Here is a 24238-nt window from a genome sequence, read left to right on the forward strand (position 1 = left end):
GATTCAGTACACAATATATATATATATATATATATATATATATATATATATATATATATATATATATATATATATATATATATTTCATCCATAATTTGAGCTAATTAATAAATTCTGTGATTCGTTACATCATGTTTGCCGGATTTCAGGAGAGCGAGGGGAAAGCACAGTACAAACCTGTAGGGTCACTGCAATAATGAATGAGCGTAAACTCTTTGAATGAATTGAGCACAAATTAAATAGCTGCGTTGCTGTTTCCTCTGTGTGTCTCAGAAATCAGAGCTTGGCAAGAGTAAATCAACTAAAATACTACATCATACACATGTTTTAGTATTTGATATGTATATTTAATTTATTTATACCTTGTACGATATGATACATGAATTAATGGAATAAGCACAGCGGGATCTCAAACAGCCGCGTTTCATCACTGTGCGGCTCTCACAATCCAAACTACAGTGAATGCAGAAAAAAACATGTTGCAGACATAGAGGAATGCATGTCTAGTACTGGATAGTTTGAACTTTGAACTTTGGGCTTAATAACAGCACAGTGTTTTGAAGATCAAAGCTGCAAAAGAAAACACAACTTTAATCTGTCAACATTGCATACATTTGTAAAACATTAAGCCAGCACAACGGTATTTTTTGAGAAACAGTCATATGCTGTTGGCTATTCTGTCTGTCATTGGCTAAATTGTGTGCATTACTGAAGATTATGGAATAAAAGCATTTGATTTGTAACACTCTGAACATACAGATACAGCACACACATCTCCAACACGCTTTAGCTAAAACATTAAGAATGAAGTTAAGAGTAGCAGTTCTTCTGCTTCTGTACAAATGTCTTGTATTTGCGACAGAACCTGCCGCCTCAGAATTGACTTGTCCTTTGAAATGCACAGATGTACTGAAGCAACTACAAGATCTGGAAATCAGACTTCCTAAGCGTGAAGCTCAGATTGAGGAAATCAAAAAGGAAAAACAAGGTGAGTCTACCCTAGTGAAAAAGTAGCCTACTTAAGCACAATTTATTCGTATGTACTTTAGTATGACTAAATGTATTTGTGGCATGCTATAAATTGGTATACTTAAAGTTTGTTAAATTGGAACAACTAATTTTGTACTAAATGCATTTTAGTTGTCAAAAAGCAGTGCTGAAGTTCAACTAAAGTTGTATTGAATATACTTGTTTGTGCTAAAGTGGAACTATTCCAAGTATACACTTTAAATATGCACTTTTATTTAAGTTTTGAAATGCAGAATTCACTCAGCATAAACTTTATATGTATTTTGGTGACATTAGAATTGCAATTCAATTACATAGAGTGTTGAACATACATTAATATTATACTGATAAATTTGTAGTGATTTTAAAACACATTGCAATGGCATTCCAAATGAACTTGTAGTGTGCTTATGGCATCATTATAGTGTGCTTCAAATAGGCTACAATAAAGTAATCTTTATAAATAAAGTTACAGCTTTAGAATATGCCTTTTACAGACAGCCCCAGTATACCAGTAACTTACTGATCCAGTGAACATCAGTGAGACAATGGGAACAGATGTATATGTATTAAATGCAGGAACCAGTACGGGCTGGAATTGAACCCCGGTCACGCGGGCTGCTGGTGTCCACGCTGTCGCTGTCATCGACACTATAAATCAAAGGTGTCCCCTGAATGTGTCTGTGAAGTTTCAGCTCAAAATACCCCATAGATTTTTTTGTATTCATTTTTGTAACTGCCTATTTTGGGGCATCATTAAATATGCGCCGATTTAGTGTGCTTCCCCTTTAAATGCTCGCGCTCCCCGCTCTCGACTCTATAATACATTGCATAAACAAAGTTCACACAGCTAATATAACCCTCAAAATGGATCTTTACAAAGTGTTCGTCATGCAGCATATCAGATCATGTGAGTATAGTATTTATTTGGATGTTTACATTTGATTCTGAATGAGTTTGATAGTGCTCTGTGGCTAATGGGCTAAAGCTAACATTACACACTGTTGGAGAGATTTATGAAGAATGAAGTTGTGTTTATGAATTATACAGACTGCAAGTGTTTAATAATGAAAATAGTGATGGCTCTTGTCTCCGTGAATACAGTAAGAAACAATGGTAACTTTAACGACATTTAACAGTACATTAGTAAAATGCTAACGAAACATTTAGAAAGACAATTTACAAATATCACTAAAAATATCATGATATCATGGATCATGTCAGTTATTATTGCTCCATCTGCCATTTTTCGCTGTTGTTCTTGCATGCTTACCTAGTCTGATGATTCGGCTGTGCACATCCAGGCGTTAATACTGGCTGCCCTTGTCTAATGCCTTGAACATGAGCTGGCATATGCAAATATTGGTGGCATACATATAAATGATCCTGACTGTTACGTAACAGTCGGTGTTATGTTGAGATTCGCCAGTTCTTCGGAGGTCTTTTAAACAAATGAGATTTACATAAGAAGGAGGAAACAATGTGTTTGAGACTCACTGTATGTCATTTCCATCTGTGACATCATGACCCAAAAAGGGGAAAATGATCAGGCAGAAGGTGGTAGTGAAGCTTCAATAAACAAACATTTTTATTCAAAAGAAAATAATATAATTACGGAAAAAAAAAAAAACATTAACAGGATGCAACAGACCTTCAATGCAATTATCCACAAAGAAAAAATAAATAAAAAAATAAACAAAACCCACAGATGGCCACAGGTTACCTAGGTTGTGAAGACAGAAGTGGCATACAGACAAACGTGCTCCCACTGCAAATCACACTACAGACCTAGAAGGAAAGAATAATAAAGTGACCAAACCACCACATCACTGCTATCTACCAGTGAAGACAACCCCGCAGCCACCACCACAACAACAACAAAAAACAAATATAGCTGCAAGCAGCAATTACGAGGCCAAGCACAAAAACGGCACAAGAAGCCAGCCAACATGGCTGGGAGCATCAGACCAACAGCAGCAGTGAGCAATTAGAAAAAAAAAAGTTATTAGGATTTTTGTCAATTTTGTTATAACTTTTGACCACAAGGTGGCGCTGGTCCGAAACTTCTCAGGCTCCTTCAGGGCATTGTCCTGATGACCCATACCAAATTCATGAATTTTGGTCAAACCCATCAGAAGTTATAAGCAAAAATAACCATTTTTCATATCTCCACTCCAGTAGGTGGCGCTGCGCCGAAACACTTTATAATGCCTCAGGTCATGCTTGTGATGACACGTACCAAGTTTGGTCTGAATATGTCAAAGCATTGCAGAGATACAGCTTCAAGAGTAATTTTTGCATCATGCCTCAAATTGTTTGCTCTGGTATACGAAAATGGTTTGACTTATCGACTTGAAATCCATAACTTTTTGTCAGCATGGTCTGAAGATGATACGGTTCAATTTTGGTGAAAATCGGAGCAACGGTCTAGGAGGAGTTCGAAAAAGTAGGTTTTTAAAGAAAAACAATACAGCGGACAGGAAGTTCAGCTAACTATGGCAAATTTGATATCAATGTTCTCAGCATGACCCAAAGAAATCTACTGAGACCAGTTTCATTACAATCGGTTAATATAGACAAAAGTTATTAGCATTTTTGTAAAAAAATTTATAACTTTTGACCACAAGGTGGCGCTGGTCCGAAACTTCTTGGGCTCCTTCAGGGCATTGTGCTGATGACCCATACCAAGTTTTGTAAAGATACGCCAATGCGTTCGTAAAATACAGCATTTTAGCACAAAATTCAAAATGGCCGACAGCCAAAATGTCTGATATGGGAAAATTGGGTATCATTCCACTCAACATGATGCCCCGAATCCAACGAGTCCAAATTTGTGATTTTTGGACAAACCCATCAGAAGTTATAAGCAAAAATATCCATTTTTCATATCTCCGCACCACTAGGTGGCACTGCGCCGATACGCTGCATGTTGCCTCAATTCATGCTTGTGATAACATGTACCAAGTTTGGTCTGAATACGATAAAGATACAGCCTTTTGTCTATTTTCGCAAGCACTACGTACAATTCGTTTGCGTGTTTTTCGAAAACGGTTTGAGGAATCAACTTGAATTCCATAACTTTTTGTCGGCATGGTCTGAAGATGATCTGGTTCAATTTTCGTGAAAATCTGAGTAACGGCCTAGGAGGAGTTCGAAAAAGTATGTTTTTCAGAAAATTCAAAATGGCTGAAAAATTTTCATGACGGAAAATGACGTCATAGGGTGCATTCGATTCGTCTTGACCCAAGGAATCAGAGGAAAAAAGAATTTTGTTTCTAGCCCTTATGGGCTAACATAAGTGCAACTTTGGACAGCTGGTGGCGCTAGAGGGATTGAGTTAGAGACTCCAAGTTTGCTGTGGACAAAGGTCAGACTGTCCTCTAACTGTGTGCCAAATTTCACAACTTTCCCGCAAGCGGTTCTATGGGCTGCCATAGACTTCAAGAGCGGAAGAAGAAGAAGAAACAGAAGAAGAATAATAAAAAGAACGCCAACGGATACAATAGGTGCCTCCGCACCTTCGGTGCTTGGCACCTAATAATAACAGTGGGTAATGCAAATAGAACAAATAAGTCAACACTGTTAAATGACTATGATCTACTTAGTCCCTTTTTTTGTCTTTGGTGTGACCTCAGTTCTCCCTTGGCCAACTCTGGTCCAACATCCAACCCAAAAAAAACAAAACAAAAAAAACCACAATCTCAACAATAATTCAACCTAAAATAAACGGTAATCGTGCATCCCTGTAAGGGAAAACACAATCCATTACTGAAAAGAAATATGTGCAATACAAAGGAAAAGTCACATACCCAAAACATTTTAAAAGAAATAAAGCATTCAGGATTAAAATTAAAATCATTAAAACATTTTCCCTTTTTAAACCCTTTATGTTCTAAATAAAAATAATTCCTCTACCATGCGTTATTTTGGTTTATGACACTCGGGCAACCATCCAGTTATAATACTAAAAAATGTCTCAGGTTACGCATGTAACCATGGTTCCCTGAGAACAGGGAACGAGACTCTGCGCTTCTCTGCCATGCTTTGGGATGCCTGCTGAATAGTCCCTCAAAGACGAGAAGGTGTTGACTGCTTCCTCAGGTGCTCCCTTTATACATCACGGTTCGCGCCGTTCGACGTCATAGGCTGTCACCGGCCAATAGGATTGGAGTTGTGTGATTCTTGGCATTTCGAACACCTGTCATGAGTGACGGTTCCCCATAGCGCAGTCAGCGCAGAGTCTCGTTCCCTGTTCTCAGGGAACCATGGTTACATGCGTAACCTGAGACGTTCCCTTTCGAAAGGGAACTTCAACTCTGCGCTGACTGCTCTATGGGGAACGATATACCAACGCCGCCATGCTAAAGGAGAGTGAATGCCCAAAATGTCTGGACAAACGTCCGGCAATTCCAGGGAAGAACCAGGAGCAACATCTCCAAGGCTGTCAGTGACAGCATTCCCTGAGCCTAAAAGAGGCCTTCCGTGAAAGGCCTGCCGAGGCTGCTCAAGGCATCTGTGACCAACAACCCGAAGCAAGTGGTCCCTTAAAGGGAATGTGGCCAGGAGACCAAAAAGGAATCCCGGCCAGTCACTAGAGGGGACAAATCACCCTCTACGCCACAAAGGAGGCCATACTAATCTAGCGAAAGCCAAACACAGTCTGAGCCAACCTTGTCTGATATACAGAATCTCCAAGGCGCAAACTCCAAAAGAGGAGAGCAGATAAGAGCGACTGCGAAAAGACAGTAAGCAACTCAAACCCACACGCAGAGATGGGCATCCTGGAGAGCAGAACTCAGCTGAGCGCTATAAATCCTCGTATTGAGGGGAGTAAAACCACTCATCCTAGGATCTACTCAGCTTCCAATAAAAGCACTGAGGAGGCTGTGCGCTAGACAAAGCACAAACCAGCCTGGGACAAGTCTGAACGGGAGACTTCACAGAAGTCTACAACCAATGACCAGCTTAGGGAGGTAAGCACAATTACACAGTCAACCCAATGGGAAGTACGAAGCTCTACCTAACGGACGGACCATACTGTAGGCACATAGTCATGGAGGCCGACCAGAAGGGCCTACAACATAACTAAGAGTTATTTCAATGTATTCAGGATGGCCCATAAGGCTATTCAACCGAAAACAAAGCATGCTGAGCGCATGACCAACCAAATAATTAGGTAGCTGTGAGTGCCCACAAAACAGCCCGCCCAACACAATCCGACGAGCAGTGTACTCGGTAAAAGCACCTTTCTACTCTTTAAACAAGAGGAGTACAACAAACGCCATCACGCGCTAAAGAAGGCCCCATGGGCCTATAACCTCCGCAGACATGTGGCATCAGCTCGTTGCAGTGCTATCGAGGTCCAGGCCAGACAGACCGACCACAAAGGGAGGTCATTAGCCAGCCCAACCAGCGACACAGGATCCTTTCACTGCTACAGTAAAATAAAACTTAGAGACAAAAAGCCAGCATGCACCCAGAAGAGGCCCCTAAAGCCTACCCTTCGCACATGGTGTCAGCTGGTGGCCACTAAAGTTCTAGGAGCAAAATAGAACAGAGTACCAGACAGGGCAGCTATTAAGCTTAACTAGAGCACTTCTCCTTTGCCGAGATAATCCATCCACCTCACAGGTGTGGCATATCAAGATGCTAATTAGACAGCATGATTATTGCACAGGTGTAAAATGCACCTGTGTTCATTGTCCATAACATATGCCTGTCCATACCATAACACCACCGCCACCATGGGCTACTCCATCCATAACAATGCCATAAGCAAACCGCTCACCCACACGACGCCATATATGCTGTCTGCAATCTGCCCTGTGCAGTGAAATCCGGGATTCATCCGTGAAGAGAGCACTTCTCCAAAGTGCCAGATGCCATCGAATGTGAGCATTTGCCCACTCAAGTCAGTTACGAAGACGAACTTCAGTCAGGTCGAGACCCTGATGAGGACGACGAGCATACAGATGAGCTTCCCTGAGAAGGTTTCTGTCAGTTTGTGCAGAAATTCTTTGGTTATGCAAAATGATTGTTGCAGCAGCTGTCCCGGTGGCTGGTCTCAGACGATCTTGGAGGTGAAGATGCTGGATGTGGAGGTCCTGGGCTGGTGTGGTTACACGTGGTCTGCGGTTGTGAGGCTGGTTGGATGTACTGCCAGATTCTCTGATATGCCTTTGGAAATGCCTTATGGTAGAGAAATGAACATTCAATTCACGGTTAACAGCTCTGGTGGACATTCCCACAGTAAGCATGCCAATTGCACACTCCCTCAAAACTTGCGACATCTGTGGTATTGTGCTGTGTGATAAAACTGCACATTTTAGAGTGGCCTTTTATTGTGGCCAGCCTGAGGCACACCTGTGCAATAATCATGCTGTCACCTGTGAGGTGGATGGATTATCTCTGTAAAGTAGAAGTGCTCACTAACACAGATTTGGGCTGCGTTCCAGTTCGGTTTTTAAATGCCCTTCCCTCGCTAACTTCCCTCGGTCTCGTTGACTCGGATGTACGTCATTGCTTACGTTGCACGAGTGCTCACTTCTGGCGGAACCTTTGCAATGGGCTGAACTGGAACGTCCTAAGCCCTTGATTACTTGGAATCCGCAATGGAGCTGATTTATTATTTATTTTTTCCTCTTACAAATTTGTTTAATACAGCATTCTATATGTATATATGTGTGTTTTAAATGTTTAAAAAAATAATTAATATATCATAGAATTGTTTGTGGTAGGGTAAATTAAACGCGATATGCGGTGACGTCATAATCGTGTTGCATTGTGGGTTATGGAGCTGCCTGAAGTGTACATGTGAAGTAGACTCGCTCCCTCGGTTAAAATCGAGGGAGCGAGGGTCTGTCCATGTAAACTTCCCTCGTCCACTTCACGAAGTGGAACGCACTTCAAAATGGCGGCAGGGATTCCCCTGAGGGGAAGTGTGTAGGGAAGTTTGCGAGTGCGTGTCTAAAACTGGAGTGGAACGCAGCCTTAGACAGATTTGTGAACAATATTTGACATAAATAGGCCTTTTGTGTACATAGGAAAAAGTCTGAGATCTTTGAGTTCAACTCATGAAAAATGGGGGCAAAAACAAGTGTGTTGCGTTTATAATATTGTTCAGTGTAGTTGTAAAAAATACTTTAAGTAATGTATAGAAAAGATTTATTTTTATGTAAAAACATTTAATTTACATGATGAAAAAATTATTGTATAAAAGAATGTTTCATGTAAAAATAAGTGAATAAAAAACAATATACAGAACAATTACTTTTTTCTTTTATTTACATATGAATCTTTTGGGAAAATGATCAAATATGCTGGTGGTGGCTGTCAACTTTTCAGAAACACTGGCAGTGAAAGAATTAAACAGTATTATCATCAGATGTAATTTTGTTTATAGATATATTATAAATATGACCTTTTATTTGTCATTTACTGCAGCCCTGGCATCACAGCCCATTGAAGTGGCAGCTCTAGGAAGACCTCTGTTTCCTGGTATGCTGTATGACTGTCGCAAGGATACCTTTATTCCAGGTGCTTTATGAACATTAAGAAATAAATACATACATACATAAAAGTTTGTTGTCCTCACTTCACTAAATGCTGCATCAGTAATTACCAGTCCTTGTGTAACAACATTATAAAACCTGCATGTTTCTTCAACAGTACATCACTTCCTCATACATAACCCTTAAAGCCATTTCTCATTTCTCATTTCAGTTACTCTGTGGGATAAGAAGTCACTGAGTGAAGATTTGGACAGTCGTTCAAAGCCCATGACAGATCTGAAGTTCAGTAGCTCAGACTCTCTCTCTAGTAAGTCCAGTCTCCTGGATGTAAGTGCTTCCCTGAAGGCCAGCTTCTTGGGGAGGGCTGGTGGAGGTGGGAGGATCTGCCAAGTTCCTGCATGACACCAAATCCTCAAACCAACAGTCCAGAGTTACAATGTATTACAAAGAAACTACCAGATTCGAACAGCTCACAATGACTCAGCTGGGTCAGATCACCTACCCTCAGGTGTTTGAGCAGAAAACTGCAACTCATGTGGTCACAGGTGTACTGTACGGAGCTCAGGCCTTCATGGTGTTTGATCGGACATTTTCAGAAGAGGAAAACAAGCAGGAGATTGAGGGAGAGCTGAATACCATGGTCAACAATATTCCTAAATTTTCTATTGAGGGAAAAGGAGCTTTAAATATGACAGATGGTGATAAGAAAATGGCTGAGAGCATCACCTGCACATTTCATGGTGACTTCCACCTTGATCATAACCCCACCACTTACATGGAGGCCCTAGAGGTGTACAAGAAGCTCCCCACTATACTGAAGGAGAATCCACAGAATGCAGTTCCAATAAAAGTCTAGCTCTATCCTCTACTCTCTACTGGATTCAAAAGCTGCAGCGTTGGAGAGAGAAATTACCACACCTCTGATTTCCAACACTGTAGATATAATAGAGGGGCTGGGAGAGGCAGAGAGGACATGCAATGACCTCTCCAGAAAACCACTGGTAAATGTTTTCAGAGACATCAAAGAGAGGCTCAGTTTATTTCAGGGCTCTTTTAATATGTACAGAATGGTGTTCCTGAGAGCAGTGGCCAGAGTCTTGCCTGCTATACGAAGAGGAGGGATGGAGGAGAAGTCACTGGAAGACATCCTGAAGATCCACTACAGCTCCCCTTTCAATGCTGACAAGCTTAACCAGTGGTTAGATCGATGCCAAAGTTCTGAACTTGACCTTTTGAGTACTCAAAGCCAAGATGCTGGAGGGAATCAAAACTGAAGACTCAAACCGTCTCAACATCATCCTCCTTAATCCTGATATTGATGCTTTGGTGTGCTTGACCTTCACATCTCTGGAGTATGAAGACCCATATCTTTCAACCCTGAAGGAGTTTCTGAAATCTGACAAGTTTAATGAGCTAAATGGGCAAAAAAACATGGTCTCTGTGGCATTTTTCAGAAAGTGGTTCAACGATCCTGATGTCATCTCAAAGATGAGAGAGAACTTATCTCTTTTCAAAAGTTTTTCAGAGGCTAATAAAGATGAAAAGAGATACCGATTCCTTTTTTCTGCCATCTCCAATGCATCTAGTCCAGGCTCCTCCATCTATCTGTATGAAAAAGGGAAGCTGACAGACACACAGTTCCAGCCCGTGTCGAAGCCTCCCCCACCAGAAGTGAAGGAGGTCCTGGTGCACAGTGTGTCCCTGAAACTGCAGACGTCCCCGACTGGAGAAACTTTGCAGTACAGAGTGGAGTACAAGGAGGTGAAAGAGGAACAGTGGCATGTCATAAACACAGCTGATGAAAACTTTACTCTGACTAAGTTGGAGGTCGGAAAGCAGTACTTGATCCGCTACAGGATTGTGGGTAAAGTGGGAGTGAGTGAAGCCAGTGACACTATCAGCGCCATACTGCCTTTACACAGCAAATTTCTGGAGTTGAAAAATTAGGAGTTAGGCATAAAAGTGTGAAAGAGTTAGATTTTTGGAGTTTATTTTTTAACTCTGACTAAAGTTTGTGTTATGGGATACTCCTTGGCTGTGTTTTATTTTGGAGTTCATTCATTGGTGTTCAGGAGCGTGTTTTAACACCACATCTGGAGTTAAATGTTAAGAAAGTGCGCCATGACACGACCCTAGAACAGCAGTACGAGGTGATGGAGTTTTACATCGTCTTGAGGTATGTAAAAAGCGTATTTATATACATATTAAAAATATATATTTTAAAATGTTTGATATTTTCTAACGGAGATACGTTTTGTCGTAGCTGTTACGTTATGTATTGTAATGTCGTGGCGAACTGTTGACCGTAAGTTAACTCGAACATGTGGCTGGTTTGTGCTGGGTTTTTTTTTCTTTGTTTTTTCTGATGTGAACGAGCTAACATTAGCTAACCATCTTTCCTTTCACCATGTTTCTGAAAATGTGTGTTTTGCCGTCAAACTTAAGAGGTGACTCCGCTCAAAAAAACTTCATTCTGTTCAGCTAGTCGACGAGGTAGCCTAATATCTTTTATCCAGCAGCAGCCTTATGTCTGTAGCATAATGTTTAAATAAACTGCAGTGTACCCTGCTAATAAAATAAATTTTGAGCCGTGAAAGTGTAACGTTAGGCCTGTAATTTTTTGAATTGTAACAGCTATGATAAATACGTCTGAAGGGGCTCGCACACCGGACGCGAAGCTCAGCGCCACAACATGTCTTAACATTGTTTTCTGGGCGCCGCGGACAGGCGCCGAATGTCGCCGCCGGTGTGCGTACACTCATAGAAAATAATGTGTTCGAATTTTAAAAACGTGTCGTGGCGCTGAGCTTCGCGTCCGGTGTGCGAGCCCCTTGAGAGTGCGTGGTTTTCAGCTTACACACACATACACACACACACACACACACACACACACACACACACACACACACACACACACAGACAGACACAGACACAGAGAGTGAGAAATAACATGTTCATGTTAAATAACATGTTTTCTCTATAATTTCAGGTCACAATGTTGATAAAAGTGCAACTTGGAGGGAAGAAGAAATATATAAAACTGGAAGAAGTTTGTTTCTCAGATTTTCTTAGTGCAGGTAAGTTATAAATTTAGTATTTAGTTAATAAAGACTAAGTACCAGTTTTGTAATTTCTTTTGTAAATAACCTGTTGGTATTATGGTTTAGTCCAACAGAAGTTTATGATACCAGAGAATACAACATTGAAAGTCACAGATGACCAGGGCATAGAGGTGGATGAGGATGTATTTCCAGAACTTGCAACAACCAAAGAAATGAGTTTTATCATCCACACTGATGATGGTAGGACATTAAAAGAATGTTTGTTTTGTTTTATAGATATTTTCTGAGTTTGTGTCTTGACTCAGAGACAAACTGTGTGCATTTCAGAACTTCTGTTTGCTGAAACATCCAAGAATTCTGCTGACTTCTCAGACCTGACAGAGTTTGGTGCCTCTTCAGATCAGACAGAATATGTTACGCTCACTACTTGTGGTAAGCAGAGATATATATAATGTGATTATTTTGTCTGACCCTGGATATATCCACTATGGTACATAAAAGAGTTCTTCAATTGTATATGCCTTTTAATGTGTTTTTGTGATCTTCAGATTTGACTGTCCTGCAGCAAGGGGTTGTTGAAGGACCCTCCTCCCCAAGTCTGACAGATACATTGTCTATCTCAAGCAGCAGTGATTCTGGATCTCAAATGCTTCAACCTTCAACCAACCTGCTTTAACAGACAGTTTCAGTGCAAAAAATGTAATTTTTTTTTACTTCCGTACAAATAGATCTTATGCTGTAGACATAATGTTGGAAAAGAAATGCATTTTGAAAGTATTCAATGGTATGGTTATTTGATTAAGATGAATGTTTTTGTTTAAAAAATTACAAGTGTGGTTGTAATTTTTCTAAATTAATTTTTAAACATTTTCTTTTAGAATATAAAGCAAATTCTAACTTCTAAGACAGCAGGGATGACTGTGATCAAAGAGTATGAAGACACTGGGAGTTTGAAAGATTCCACAAGGCGGTTAATGGTGAACATAATTGTAGCTCACATGCATGAAAAAGAAGGGTAAGAACCTTCAAGACATGGCTTTATCCTTTAAAAAAAAATTAGACAAGAATCTTAAGACATTAGTTTAATCTTTGCAGGAGAGCTGTTAGTAAAGCAACAAAGGAGTTCCATGCCCTTGGGATTGTGTCCCTGTTCCCATCTTTAAAAGACCCATACTCTAAAAAAGGATATGTAAGTTTGCCTGCCGAACCATAAACATCTTATACACGCTTGAGTCACTGTAATTGTATTATTTTGTCTAACATAAGATACTGCTTCCTCCCAGGAACATTTCTATGACATTCAGAGCAACAAAGGCTTTCTTGAGTGGCGTATAAAGACCGTGCAACGTAAATTCAGAACCACCTCTACATCACAGAGCAGAGTGGAGCTAAAAGGAGGTCCCACATCATCAAGAACGATTGGAACAGATGACCAGCGAATGGGAGATGAATGTCTGGAAGCTGTGTCTCTCCTCAATCACACAACTGACCGTGACTTAGTGTTCCAGAAGATGAGAGAAACTTTCCAATACCGTCAGCAGATTCTTCACAACCCACAGCGCTCAGCTGATGTACTACAAATGTTTCCTCGTTTCTTGGACGTCAAAGGACTGGTAAATATTAAATAAGAATATGAAATTTTATTAAAAATATTATGTTACATTATATGTTTAAATGGTTGGCTTTTGTTTTTTAATTAGATTTTGCAAGACTTCTCACTAATGTTTGGAGCAGAGGTTGCTTCAAGGTTTCTGGAAAAATGGAACACCAGTTTCAAAGAAAAAGTCATCCAGGAGGCCAGGAACCTTAAAGAGACTGCTCTCCTGAAACAGCATCTGAAAGCTGTACTGAAAGAAGGATCTGATCCTACTGATGATCCAGGTACAGTCATCGTTAAAATAGTAATGTTTTTACTTGAATCAATTAATCTTCTGGTTAAAGTTTTTATTGATTATTTCCCAAAAACATTTATCTCCAAAAGTCTGCTAAAAACACAACACGGTTATTTCATAAAATTTAGTCTATTACAAAAGCTCATCAGTAAATTCATGCTTTGTGAATGGTGTTCATAACTACTTGAATTAAAAAAAAAAGTTATACGTGGAAAAGTCCACCTTGGCTTTGGATATGTACAGTATGAAATTTAGAAATTTAGTTTACTCTCCATCACACAACTAATAACCACCCCACTAATAGTTTTTACTTGTAAAATACAGTATTATGATACACAATCCGCACTGTTAACTTAATGATGCCATAAACAGACTGGTTTGAAATAACTACTGTTATTTTCTGTCTCCAGACTGGGACAGTGACATGGCTTCTCTATTTGTCCTGCTTCATCTTCTTACTCCACAACCAGCTGGAAGAAAGCGGCCCAAGAAGATCAGTGTTGGAGAGGCAACAGATCATCTGGTCAAATTTCATAAGGTTTGTTAAGACTATCCTATTCCAAATATTGTACTTGATGCCTAATTTTTAACAAATTATTTATAAAGGGGACATTTATGTTATGTTTCAGTCATGCCAAAGCCTTGATGATCATCTCCTGACAACTGAAGGAAACCCTCAGCCATATCTTCTCGCCTCAGGGACTTCAAAAGCACAGGTTTCCACCTTTTACATTGTCTTGGACAGAAAAGTTCTGCCTTGTCAATCATGTACATCCTTGGGTGCCTTTGACGAGCTGTTCAAGTCCCATTTTGTTTTCAGTGTGAAGTATGATGATGCTCTGTCCAGTCTGTACACATTTTTGCAGACAACTGTGTACAATATCGATATAAGTACAACTGAGGAAACTCCAAGAGTCAAAGAGCTAAGAGCAAGGCTGTTGAACAAGCACTAATTGTCTTATGTAACCAAAATGTTAAGTTGTTTCCTCTGCACTTCATCCTTTTGTTCAGCTTTGCTTTTGTTCAGGCACCTCAAACTAATTCATGGAATGTATCCTGGGAAAAATCTAAGACTGAAATGTGGTCAAGCAGATTGTTGCTTGCAGTTCTCTAGTTATTCTGGATTTAGGAGACATCTCATTAAGATACATTCTTCAATTAGTGACAAATGTGACCCTCATGAGACCCCTTCCAGTTATGAAAGTGAAGAACAAAATTCTCATACCTTAAATGAAGAAATACCTTCTACTTCATCCCAGTGCCCAAATTTTGAAGCAGTCCCTTCAGTATCTACTCACAAGAAAGATATGTGTGCGTCCATTATAGCAAAACTTATGGCAAGTGGTGTACCAAATACTGTAGTTCTTTCGACAATTGAAAATTTGGAGGAATTTGTGGAAGATTTGCAGTCTAATATTAAGGACCATGTCTTAAACTTACTACCAGGTAACAATCCATCAAGACCAGCCATAGAAGAGTTATTTAAAAGTTTGGACAACCCTTTCAGCCAATTGAACTCTGATACCAAATGGAAAAAGTATTTCAGAGACAAATGGGGAGTAGTAGACCCTGTTGAACTGCGCCTTGGTGTTAGGTATGACACCAGAAGAAATAACAAAACTGGAACTTATGAACAAGTTCCTGTTAATGATTAAATTCATATATATTCCAATTTTGAAAACATTCCAGTTCATTTTCAGAAATGAAAACATTTGTGAGATGATGCAAACATGTACTCAGTCTGACATCTATGAAGACTTCTGCGATGGTAGTTACTTTAAAAATCATCCTTTATTTTCGACTAATAAGTTTGCTCTCCAAATTCAATTATACTATGACGAGTTTGAATGTGCAAATCCTCTTGGTTCCAAAAAAGGAATTCATAAAATTGGTTGCCTGTACTTCATTCTTAGAAATCTTGCTCCAAAGGTGAATTCTGCCCTCATGAACATCCATTTGGTATCTTTGTTCCATGCCCAAGATGTTAAGAAATATGGGATTGATGAAATACTGAAACCCTTTAATAAGGGACTTGAAAATATTAGAAACTGTTGGGATTGCTGTTCCATTTGCTGAACAACCTGTATGTGGCACACTTGCTCTCATTACTGGTGATAACTTAGGTATGCATAGCATTCTTGGGTTCTTGGAATCATTTAGTGCAAATTATTTCTGTCGATTTTGCTTAATTGATAAATCTTCAGCTCAGTCAGTTTTCTCAGAGGATGACCCAAGTTTGACTTTAAGATCACCAGTACTAAATGATCAGCATTATGCCAGTTTGGTAGATGATCCAACATTAACCTCTTCTTTTGGCATCAAGAGGAAAAGCATGCTCAATACTTTGCAGTATTTCAATACTGGGGAAAACTATGCTGTCGATATCATGCATGATATTTTGGAAGGGGTCGGTCAATATGAGATAAAACTACTTTTTGAATATCTAATTGAACATTTCATCTCTAAAGAAAGCTTGTTGAACAGGATGTATGCTTTTAATTATGGCTATATGGAAACTAAAAACAAGCCCACAAATATTAATCTTGACTGCGGAGGACATGGCAATAGGCTTAAATGCATCACAAACACTGTGTTTAGTCACAAACATACCTTTGATATTTGGTGACCTGGTACCAGATGATGATTTGCACTGGCGCTTGTTGCTCTTATTGTTGAACATCATAAATATTGTGTTCTCTTACTCAATCACTGAGGGGATGACAGTCTATTTAAAGCACCTCATTATTGAACATCATAAACTCTTTAAAGAACTGTACCCATTAAAAAACTTGCTTCCAAAACACCATTTTATGGTCCATTACCCAAGGTGCATTAGAAAGATCGGACCACTCATTCATATCTGGACCATGAGATTCGAGGCGAAACACAAGTTTTTTAAAGATTCTGTGAAGAACTTCAAAAATTTGACAGTTTCGCTTGCAAATAAACACCAGTTTGCAGTAGCATATCATTGGGAATGCTTGTCTTTAAAGACAGTTGAGTCTGGTCCAGTCAAAATGTGTTCACTTGAGACACTTGAATTTTCAGAAAATATAACTGAATCTCTCCATGTTGATTCACAAGCCACTGTCAATCTCACAAAGTGGGTAAGATGTTGTGGTGTTGAGTATCGTGTTGGACTCTTTGTTTGCACGAGTACTGATGAAAACATGCCAGTTTTCAGCAAAATAACCTCAATCGTTTTACACAATGGTAAAGTGTTTTTTGTTTTGATTGAGCATGAAACATTTTTCCATGATCACGTCCATGCTTTTCAAGTGAGTGAAAACCTACCAAGGAAGGTACTGGTTATAGAAAGAGAAAGATTAAGACATTTCAAATCTTTTGATGCCCAAATGTCATATGGGTGTGATTCACAATTTTATGTTGTATCAGAGAGTTGTATTATCTGATTTCTTATTTAAATGAGTTCACTGTGAAGTTGTTCCTTGTTACTTCATCTGATGTAAAAGTGTCTACCTCAGATTACACAATCCTGCACTACTTTTTTTTTTTTTTTTTTTTTTTTTTTTTTTAATAATCCTGGCGGCTTGATTTTATATAATGCAGTGATGTGTTGACAACGTTTTATACAATTTTACTAAGCAGTTTTATTTGGCACTCTGTTAAATGCCTATTAAATGTAAACATTTTGCTGTTAGATTTTACAGTATTTTATGACTGCAGTTAATTTCAAAGTGTGTCCATGCATTGAATTTCTAAAGCTAATGTATGGATTTGCTTAAATAAAAGCAGTTATTAAAGAGTATGGCATTCTGTGTAGTCATTTTCACATAAAACATTAAATATTAACTCTAAGAAGTGTAAAATTTAATGTTTTTAAGTGTTTATTTTAACACTGGTAAAGGAGTTCATATTTAACTCAATTTCAGAGTTACAGTTACTCACTGTAGGATTAGTATTTTTACTCCAGAAAGTGTTAAATTTTAACTCTAAAAAAGTGTTAAAAATTCAACTCCAAGAGCAGAGTTATTTTAACACTGTGCTGGAGTCTATTTGATGGTCACGCATGTACACTCAGATTGAGTTGATTTTAACTACCAGGGAGTTTATTCCAAAGACCAGAATTTGCTGTGTAGGTAAGTGCCATATGCATAATTTTTTGCATTAATCTTTATATAACATAAATGTGTGTGTATATATATTGAGCAGGAGACATATTGATTGATCAGAGTCTCTTTGAAGAACATTACTAAGGAGGTTGAAGTTTAATCCAAGTATTATGAAGCGATATGATTTCTTTGTATGGGGAGCAAAGTGAAATTTGATCCTGTTCCCTCTGATCAGTTCATGACTACAGAAGACAATCAAATATGGTGACGTGTCAATGATATCAAACCCTCAGTAGTGTCTGTGTCAGGAAACAGCAGAGGCATTTCTCACAATATCTTCTGTGTTGGAGGATTTCTGCATGTGTGAGCAATGGATGATCATTTTCTCCTGACATGATAATCACACTCTTCATGTCTCTTGATTTCCACAGACAAAGACTTTGTTCCCAAGACCAGGAACGGCTTCCTACAATGTAAGTCACTGAGAAAACAAGCAGAGAAACGTACTCGGTTACTAACGTAACCTCGGTTCCCTGAGATACGGAACGAGTACTGCGTATGGGGAAAAGTCTCCCTTTTTCCCCGTTACTGAAGCCTTTTTCAATAAATTCATTAAACATTTCAAATGTAACTGCACCGTCATTGGTTCACTCATAGACAAGTTGTGGAACCAATGACGGCGCAGCATAGCTGCGCGACCTATGGCGACAAAGCGCGCGAACTTTCCCGCCGAAATGGGCCCGACTGACCTTGAGACATAAGCGGCCGTGCCGCCAGGCGTGTGGAGGGATCCGGAACTTCAGCCAGAACTGCAGAGGCCGCATTCGAAGAAGGCTGAGCTGCAGAACTGGGGAGGCGGAAGCCATCAGCCCTAACAGCCTCTGGAAAATCTTCAGAGGAAGGTAGCCTTTGTTCTTGACGGAAGCCGCGAGCTTCTGAATTGCCAGAGCGCGCTCTGGCGAGACCACTGCCGTCATGCGGACTGAGTCGAAAACTGCCCCCAGAAACGATATACGCTGGCTGGGGAGCAGCGAGCTCTTGGCTAAGTTGACCCTGAGACCCAGGCATTGTAAATGGCTGAGGAGCACGGATCTGTGGCGTTCCAGCTCGACTCACAAATGGGCTAATATGAGCCAATCGTCAAGGTAGTTCAGAACCCGGATTCCCAACTGTCTCAGAGGGGAAAGCGCCGCGTTCATGCACTTGGTAAAAGTGCGAGGAGCCAGAGACAGCCCGAAGGGCAGGACCGTATATTGGTATGCCACCCCCTTGAACGCAAATCTCAAGAATCGTCTGTGATGGGGGGCTATCTGGATGTGAAAATATGCATCTTTCAGATCCAGTGAGCAGAACCAGTCCTCGTGACAAATCTGTGCAAGGATCTGTTTCAGCGTCAGCATTTTGAACTTCCGTCTCATGAGGGAGCGATTCAAAATTCTGAGATCTATTATGGGCCTGAGGCCGCCATCCTTCTTGGGGACCAGAAAGTAATGGCTGTAAAAGCCTGACTCGCTTTCTGAAGGGGGAACTATTTCTACAGCCCCTTTCTTCAGTAAAGTCATGACCTCGGCCCGGAGGACGTGTGCTTCGTCCGGGTTCACTAAGGTTTGGAGCGGCGGGGGCCTTCGTGCAAACTGGAGCGAGTAGCCCTGCGTTATGATCCCTAGGATCCAACTTGACACGCCGGGGATGGCCTGCCAGGCCTCGGCCCGGGTGACAAGAGGTTCAATAGTGTCGGATGACAGGCTGCCGGGCAGGGGGCTGTACACCGAGGGAAGTGGAAGTGGAAGAGGGAAATTGCTCTCTTTTTGAGGAAATAAAATTGTGTTTGCTGTGAAAACGGCAGTTTGTTGGGGCGCAACATGAGTGAGCCCAGCTGCAACACAAAGCATTTCTCCAGCGCCCGGAATTAAACGAGGCGGAGGGGAGACTGCACAAGGGAGCTTTTGGGGTGGTCCGGTTGCAACGAGACATTCCCCGACCCTCTTCCTTCCCCGACCCTCTTCCTTCCCCGGCCGTCTTCCTTCCCCGGGGGTCCAGCGCAATCTTAGGTCGGGGTCCCTGGCATCTCGGAAAGGAAGGGCGCTTTGCAGGGCGTGAGCGCTGGCGATGCTCCTTGGGCGGCGCTGCTTGCGAGGTGGAAGGGGCTGGCTTGTTCTGCTGAGCTGGCGCAGGCCTGGGGCGGCTAGAAGCAGAAGCAGAGCTGGAGCGCTTGGGCAGAAAGTGTCTCATGGCCTGAGACGACTTCTGCGCCGCAGTGAAGCGCTCGGTGAAGCCTTCCACCGCTGGCCCAAAAAGACCGGAAGAGGAGACCAGGGCGTCCAGGAAGGCCGTCTTATCCAGATCCTTAATCTCGGTCAAGTTGAGCCAGAGATGGCGCTCGAGCACAACCAGGCTGGCCATGGACCGGCCGATGGCCTGGGCTGTGGCCTTCGTGGCCCGCAGGGCTAGATCAGTGGCGCTGCGCAGATCCTTGAAGGCGGGTGCGTCAATGCCGGACTCGTCCAAGGAGCGGAGGAGCTTAGCTTGGAACACCTGAAAGATCGCCATCGCGTGGAGTGCCGAAGCAGCCTGTCCTGCAGAGGTGTAGGCTCTTCCAGCCAGGGTGGAGGTGCTCCTGCTGGGCTTGGAAGGTAGGGCTCTTTTGGTCTTCCATCCCACAGCCGCGGGAGGACAGAGGTGCGCCGCCACAGCCTCATCCAGGGGTGCCAGGTGCTCGTAGCCCTTCTCTTCTGCACCGTTGACAGCAGTGAGGGCAGAACGGTGAGTCGTGTGGAGGCGGGCCGAGTATGGAGCGCGCCACGACTTAGTAAGCTCCTCGTGCACCTCGGGGAAAAACGGAGCCGAGCGCTGGCGAGGGGCCTGGCGATGGCTGGGCAGGAACCACTCGTCGAGGTGGCTACGGGATGGCTCCTCAGGGGGGGCCCACTCGAGATCCAGCTCTTCCACTGCTTTGGATAGGATGCGGGAGAGCTCGGCATCCATACCCTGGCCGTGATCAATGGGGATCCAAAGGGGGCGGGGGTCGTCCGGCTCGCCAACCCATCCTTCCGTTTCGGAAGCCGCGATGGACATAGAGTCATCGAGCAGCTCTTCGTCAGATCCCCCAAACGAGACGAGGTCGCTCGCATCTGCAGAGGGACGCTGGTCAGGCTGGGAGAACATGACGGGGGAATGTTCTCTAGTGGGAGAAGGCGATGCACGGGAGGGCGCGAGTGGCGAGATCGCCTTCAGTGAAGAAGGCGACCCGCGAGCGCAGAGAACTGAGACTCATGCACTCGCAGTGCGGGCATGAGGCTCCAGCGAGCGCGCCGTCAGCATGGGACTTGCCCAAGCACGCGACGCACTTGCTGTGACCGTCGCTGTCATGCAGAGGGGCTCTGCACGTGCCACAAGAGTGGCGTGGCATTTGGATCAACGATTAGGGGGCTCTTTTAGAGCGGCGAGGGCCGCAGGAAGCTCTTTTAGGGCGGCCGAAACCACTAGGAAATGCTCGATGAGAGCGGCAATAAACCACGAGGAGCAAAAGGCTCTTAAAGTCGCGCCGGATGGCGGCAGGAGGAGACACGCTGAGAAAACAGCCGGAAGCGGGAGGCAGGTGTCTCGAGGACGGTGCTCTGGGCGGCAGTCAGCGAGGGCACCGGCGCTGTCTCCGACCGGCGAGTTCAGCTGGGTCCGCTGCAGGAGCCTCTTAAGACGGCGGCAAGAGCTTCTTTTCCCGGTGGCGAGCTTCTTCAGGCTTCAACGGAGATCAGCGAAGAGATGCGTTGTAGTCGCTGAAGGAGAAAGGACTGAAATCCTATGGCGAAATGCCTGCTTATATAGCCCTTAACCCCGCCCATTTCGGCGGGAAAGTTTGCGCGCTTTGTCACCATAGGTCGTGCAGCTGTTCCGCGCCATCATTGGTTCAACAACTTGTCTATGAGTGAACCAATGACGGTGCAGTTACACTGCGTTATTGAAAAAGGCTTAGTAATGGGGAAAAAGGGAGACTTTTCCCCATACGCAGTACAAGTTAAGTATCAAAAGGGAACTCACTGAGCGAGAAAACATGACAGAGTTTTAGAGTTGATCATGATAATGATGATTTGCACAGGATATCTGTAAAACTGTGCTGATACATTGCTGAAATACTGAACATGAAGAGTTCAGATACATTAAAAGATCAGATTGATAATTCCTGATTGTGATGTGTTTTATCTCCATCAGATTCCCGTTGGCTCACTGCGGATCCGAACACAGTGAATGAATACCTCCGTCTGTCTGAGGAGAACAGAGAGATTACTCATACTGGCGGAGTGCGTCAGTCGTATTCTGATCATCCAGACAGATTTGATTTTTATTTTCAGGTGTTGTGTAGAGAGAGTGTGAGTGATCGACGCTCTTACTGGGAGGTTGAGAGGAGTGGAGTTGATAGTGTGTGGATATCAGTGTCATATAAGAGCATCTGTAGGAAGGGAGAGGATAGTGTGTGTTTGGATCTAATGATCAGTCCTGGAGTTTGATGTGCTCTTCCTCCAGTTACGCATTCTATCACAAACACATACAGACTTCTCTCCCTGTAAAGCCCATCAGCAGTAGAGTAGGAGTGTATGTGGATCACAGTGCAGGAACTCTGTCCTTCTACAGTGTCTCTGGAGACACAATGAGACACATCCACACAGTCCAGACCACATTCACTCAACCGCTCTATCCTGGGTTTTTGGTTTGGTCTGGATCATCAGTGAAACTGTGTTGATTAATCAGAACAGACGGATTCTACCCATAATGCTTAGAGCTCATGATGAATCAGTGACAGTGAGATGTTATAGAGTCTCTTCATTACATTAAAGGTGCCATAGAATGAAAATTGAATTTACCTTGGCATAGTTGAATAACAAGAGTTCAGTACATGGAAATGACATACAGTGAGTCTCAAACTCCATTGTTTCCTCCTTCTTATATAAATCTCATTTGTTTAAAAGACCTCCGAAGAACAGGCGAATCTCAACATAACACCGACTGTTACGTAACAGTCGGGATCATTAATATGTACGCCCCCAATATTTGCATATGCCAGCTCATGTTCAAGGCATTAGACAAGCCAGTATTAACATCTGGATCTGCACAGCTGAATCATCAGACTAGGTAAACAAGCAAGAACAACAGTGAAAAATGGCAGATGGAGCAATAATAACTGACATGATCCATGATAACATGATATTTTTAGTGATATTTGTAAATTGTCTTTCTAAATGTTTCATTAGCATGTTGCTAATGTTGTAACGGGACTCAGGGTAAGATCCATCTGCAGGCTTTTATTAAACAGAGTTCGTAGTAAGACAGGCAGGGCCGTTTCTAGTAGGTTTGGGCATCTAAGGTATAATGCCGATCCGATACACATCTCGATACAAAGTATCCGATCCGATATATTAACGATACATGTGTGGCATTTTGCGATGCAATATGATACGATTCACACCCATATCACGATACGATGCGATAATTCAGCAATAGTTAATTAGATCAAGTTTATGTGGTGATGTGAAAGAAGATGCGGTGCCATTGAATTAGTTTGATTATTTATTAACCAAGTAGATTTAAAATTCAGTGGAGGATAAATTATCTCGGCGTCCGACATGTTTGTTTTGCTTACTCCTCGCGCTTCCTGACAACTACCTTTGGGCGCATCACTGGCTTCATCTGCACAGCTGATACATTGAGTTGTAGTGTACACACATCCGCAAGTCCGTTGCTTAGGCCTAAAAAACAGGTTGACAACACTTGTTAATAAATAAAGTCAAAGTCAAAGTCAATTTTATTGTCACATCACCACAGCACATGTGCCTTGGAGAGTGAAATTCTTGTGAGCGTGCTCCAAAAATTGCAGAAACAATTAACATATACCATACAGACATATAACTTTACAGGCTAGTGCGGGCACGGATGCTGCGGAGACGTCTTCCTGAGGGCAGCAGAGAGAGCAGTTTGTGGGACGGGTGGCTGGAGTCGCTAATGATCCTCCGGGCTTTCCTTATACACCGCCTGGTGTAGATGTCCTGGAGGGAGGGAAGCTCACCTCCGACAATGTGGCTGGCAGTTTGCACAACCCTTTTCAGAGCTTTACGGTTGCCAGCAGTGCTGTTTCCGAACCAGGCAGTGATGCAGCCTGTCAGGATGCTCTCTATAGTGCAAATATAGAATGATCTGAGGATGCTGGGGCTCATTCCAACCTTCCTCAGCCGTCTCAGGAAGAAGAGGCGTTGATATGCCTTCAGCACTGCGTCAGTGTGTGTAGACCAGGTGAGATCCTCACTGATGTTAACGCCGAGGAACTTAAAGCTGCTTACCCGCTCCACAGGTGTCTTGTCGATGGTGATGGGTTTGTGTTCTCTGCTCTGTCTCCTGAAATCCACAACCAGCTCCTTGGTCTTATCGATGTTGAGTGAGAGGTGGTTCTCCTGACACCATTTAGTCAGAGTGCTCACCTCCTCTCTGTAGGCTGTCTCATCGTTGTCGGTGATAAGGCCTATCACCGTTGTGTCGTCGGCGAATTTGACGATGACGTTGGAGCTGTGTGTGGCTGTACAGTCATATGTGTACAGGGAGTACAGGAGTGGGCTGAGGACACAGCCCTGAGGAGCACCAGTGTTGAGGGTCAGCGGGGATGATGTGTTATTGCCCATTCTGACCACCTGACTTCTGCCTGTCAG

General features: G+C 42.4%; 1 protein-coding gene and 1 pseudogene across 2 annotated transcripts; both read left to right on the plus strand.

Moving 5' to 3' along the window:
- The first annotated feature begins 618 nt into the window (after nt 1-618).
- Nucleotides 619-22251, plus strand: LOC125263243 (annotated as a pseudogene).
- On the plus strand, nt 10443-15116 carry LOC125263344. Of its 2 annotated transcripts, XM_048182356.1 has the most exons (11): nt 10443-10695; nt 11509-11596; nt 11687-11821; nt 11909-12013; nt 12130-12280; nt 12460-12596; nt 12677-12770; nt 12865-13194; nt 13282-13462; nt 13884-14011; nt 14103-15116. In XM_048182356.1, the coding sequence occupies exons 6-11, from the start codon at nt 12496-12498 to the stop codon at nt 14424-14426; spliced, it is 1158 nt and encodes a 385-aa protein (XP_048038313.1). In that variant the 5' UTR covers nt 10443-10695; nt 11509-11596; nt 11687-11821; nt 11909-12013; nt 12130-12280; nt 12460-12495; the 3' UTR covers nt 14427-15116. The 2 variants fall into 2 exon arrangements, with proteins under 2 accessions (XP_048038313.1, XP_048038322.1); XM_048182365.1 differs by lacking the exon at nt 11509-11596.
- Nucleotides 22252-24238: the final 1987 nt, after the last annotated feature.

This window comes from Megalobrama amblycephala, linkage group LG1 (genome assembly GCF_018812025.1).
Source record: "Megalobrama amblycephala isolate DHTTF-2021 linkage group LG1, ASM1881202v1, whole genome shotgun sequence".
Lineage (NCBI taxonomy): Eukaryota > Metazoa > Chordata > Actinopteri > Cypriniformes > Xenocyprididae > Megalobrama > Megalobrama amblycephala.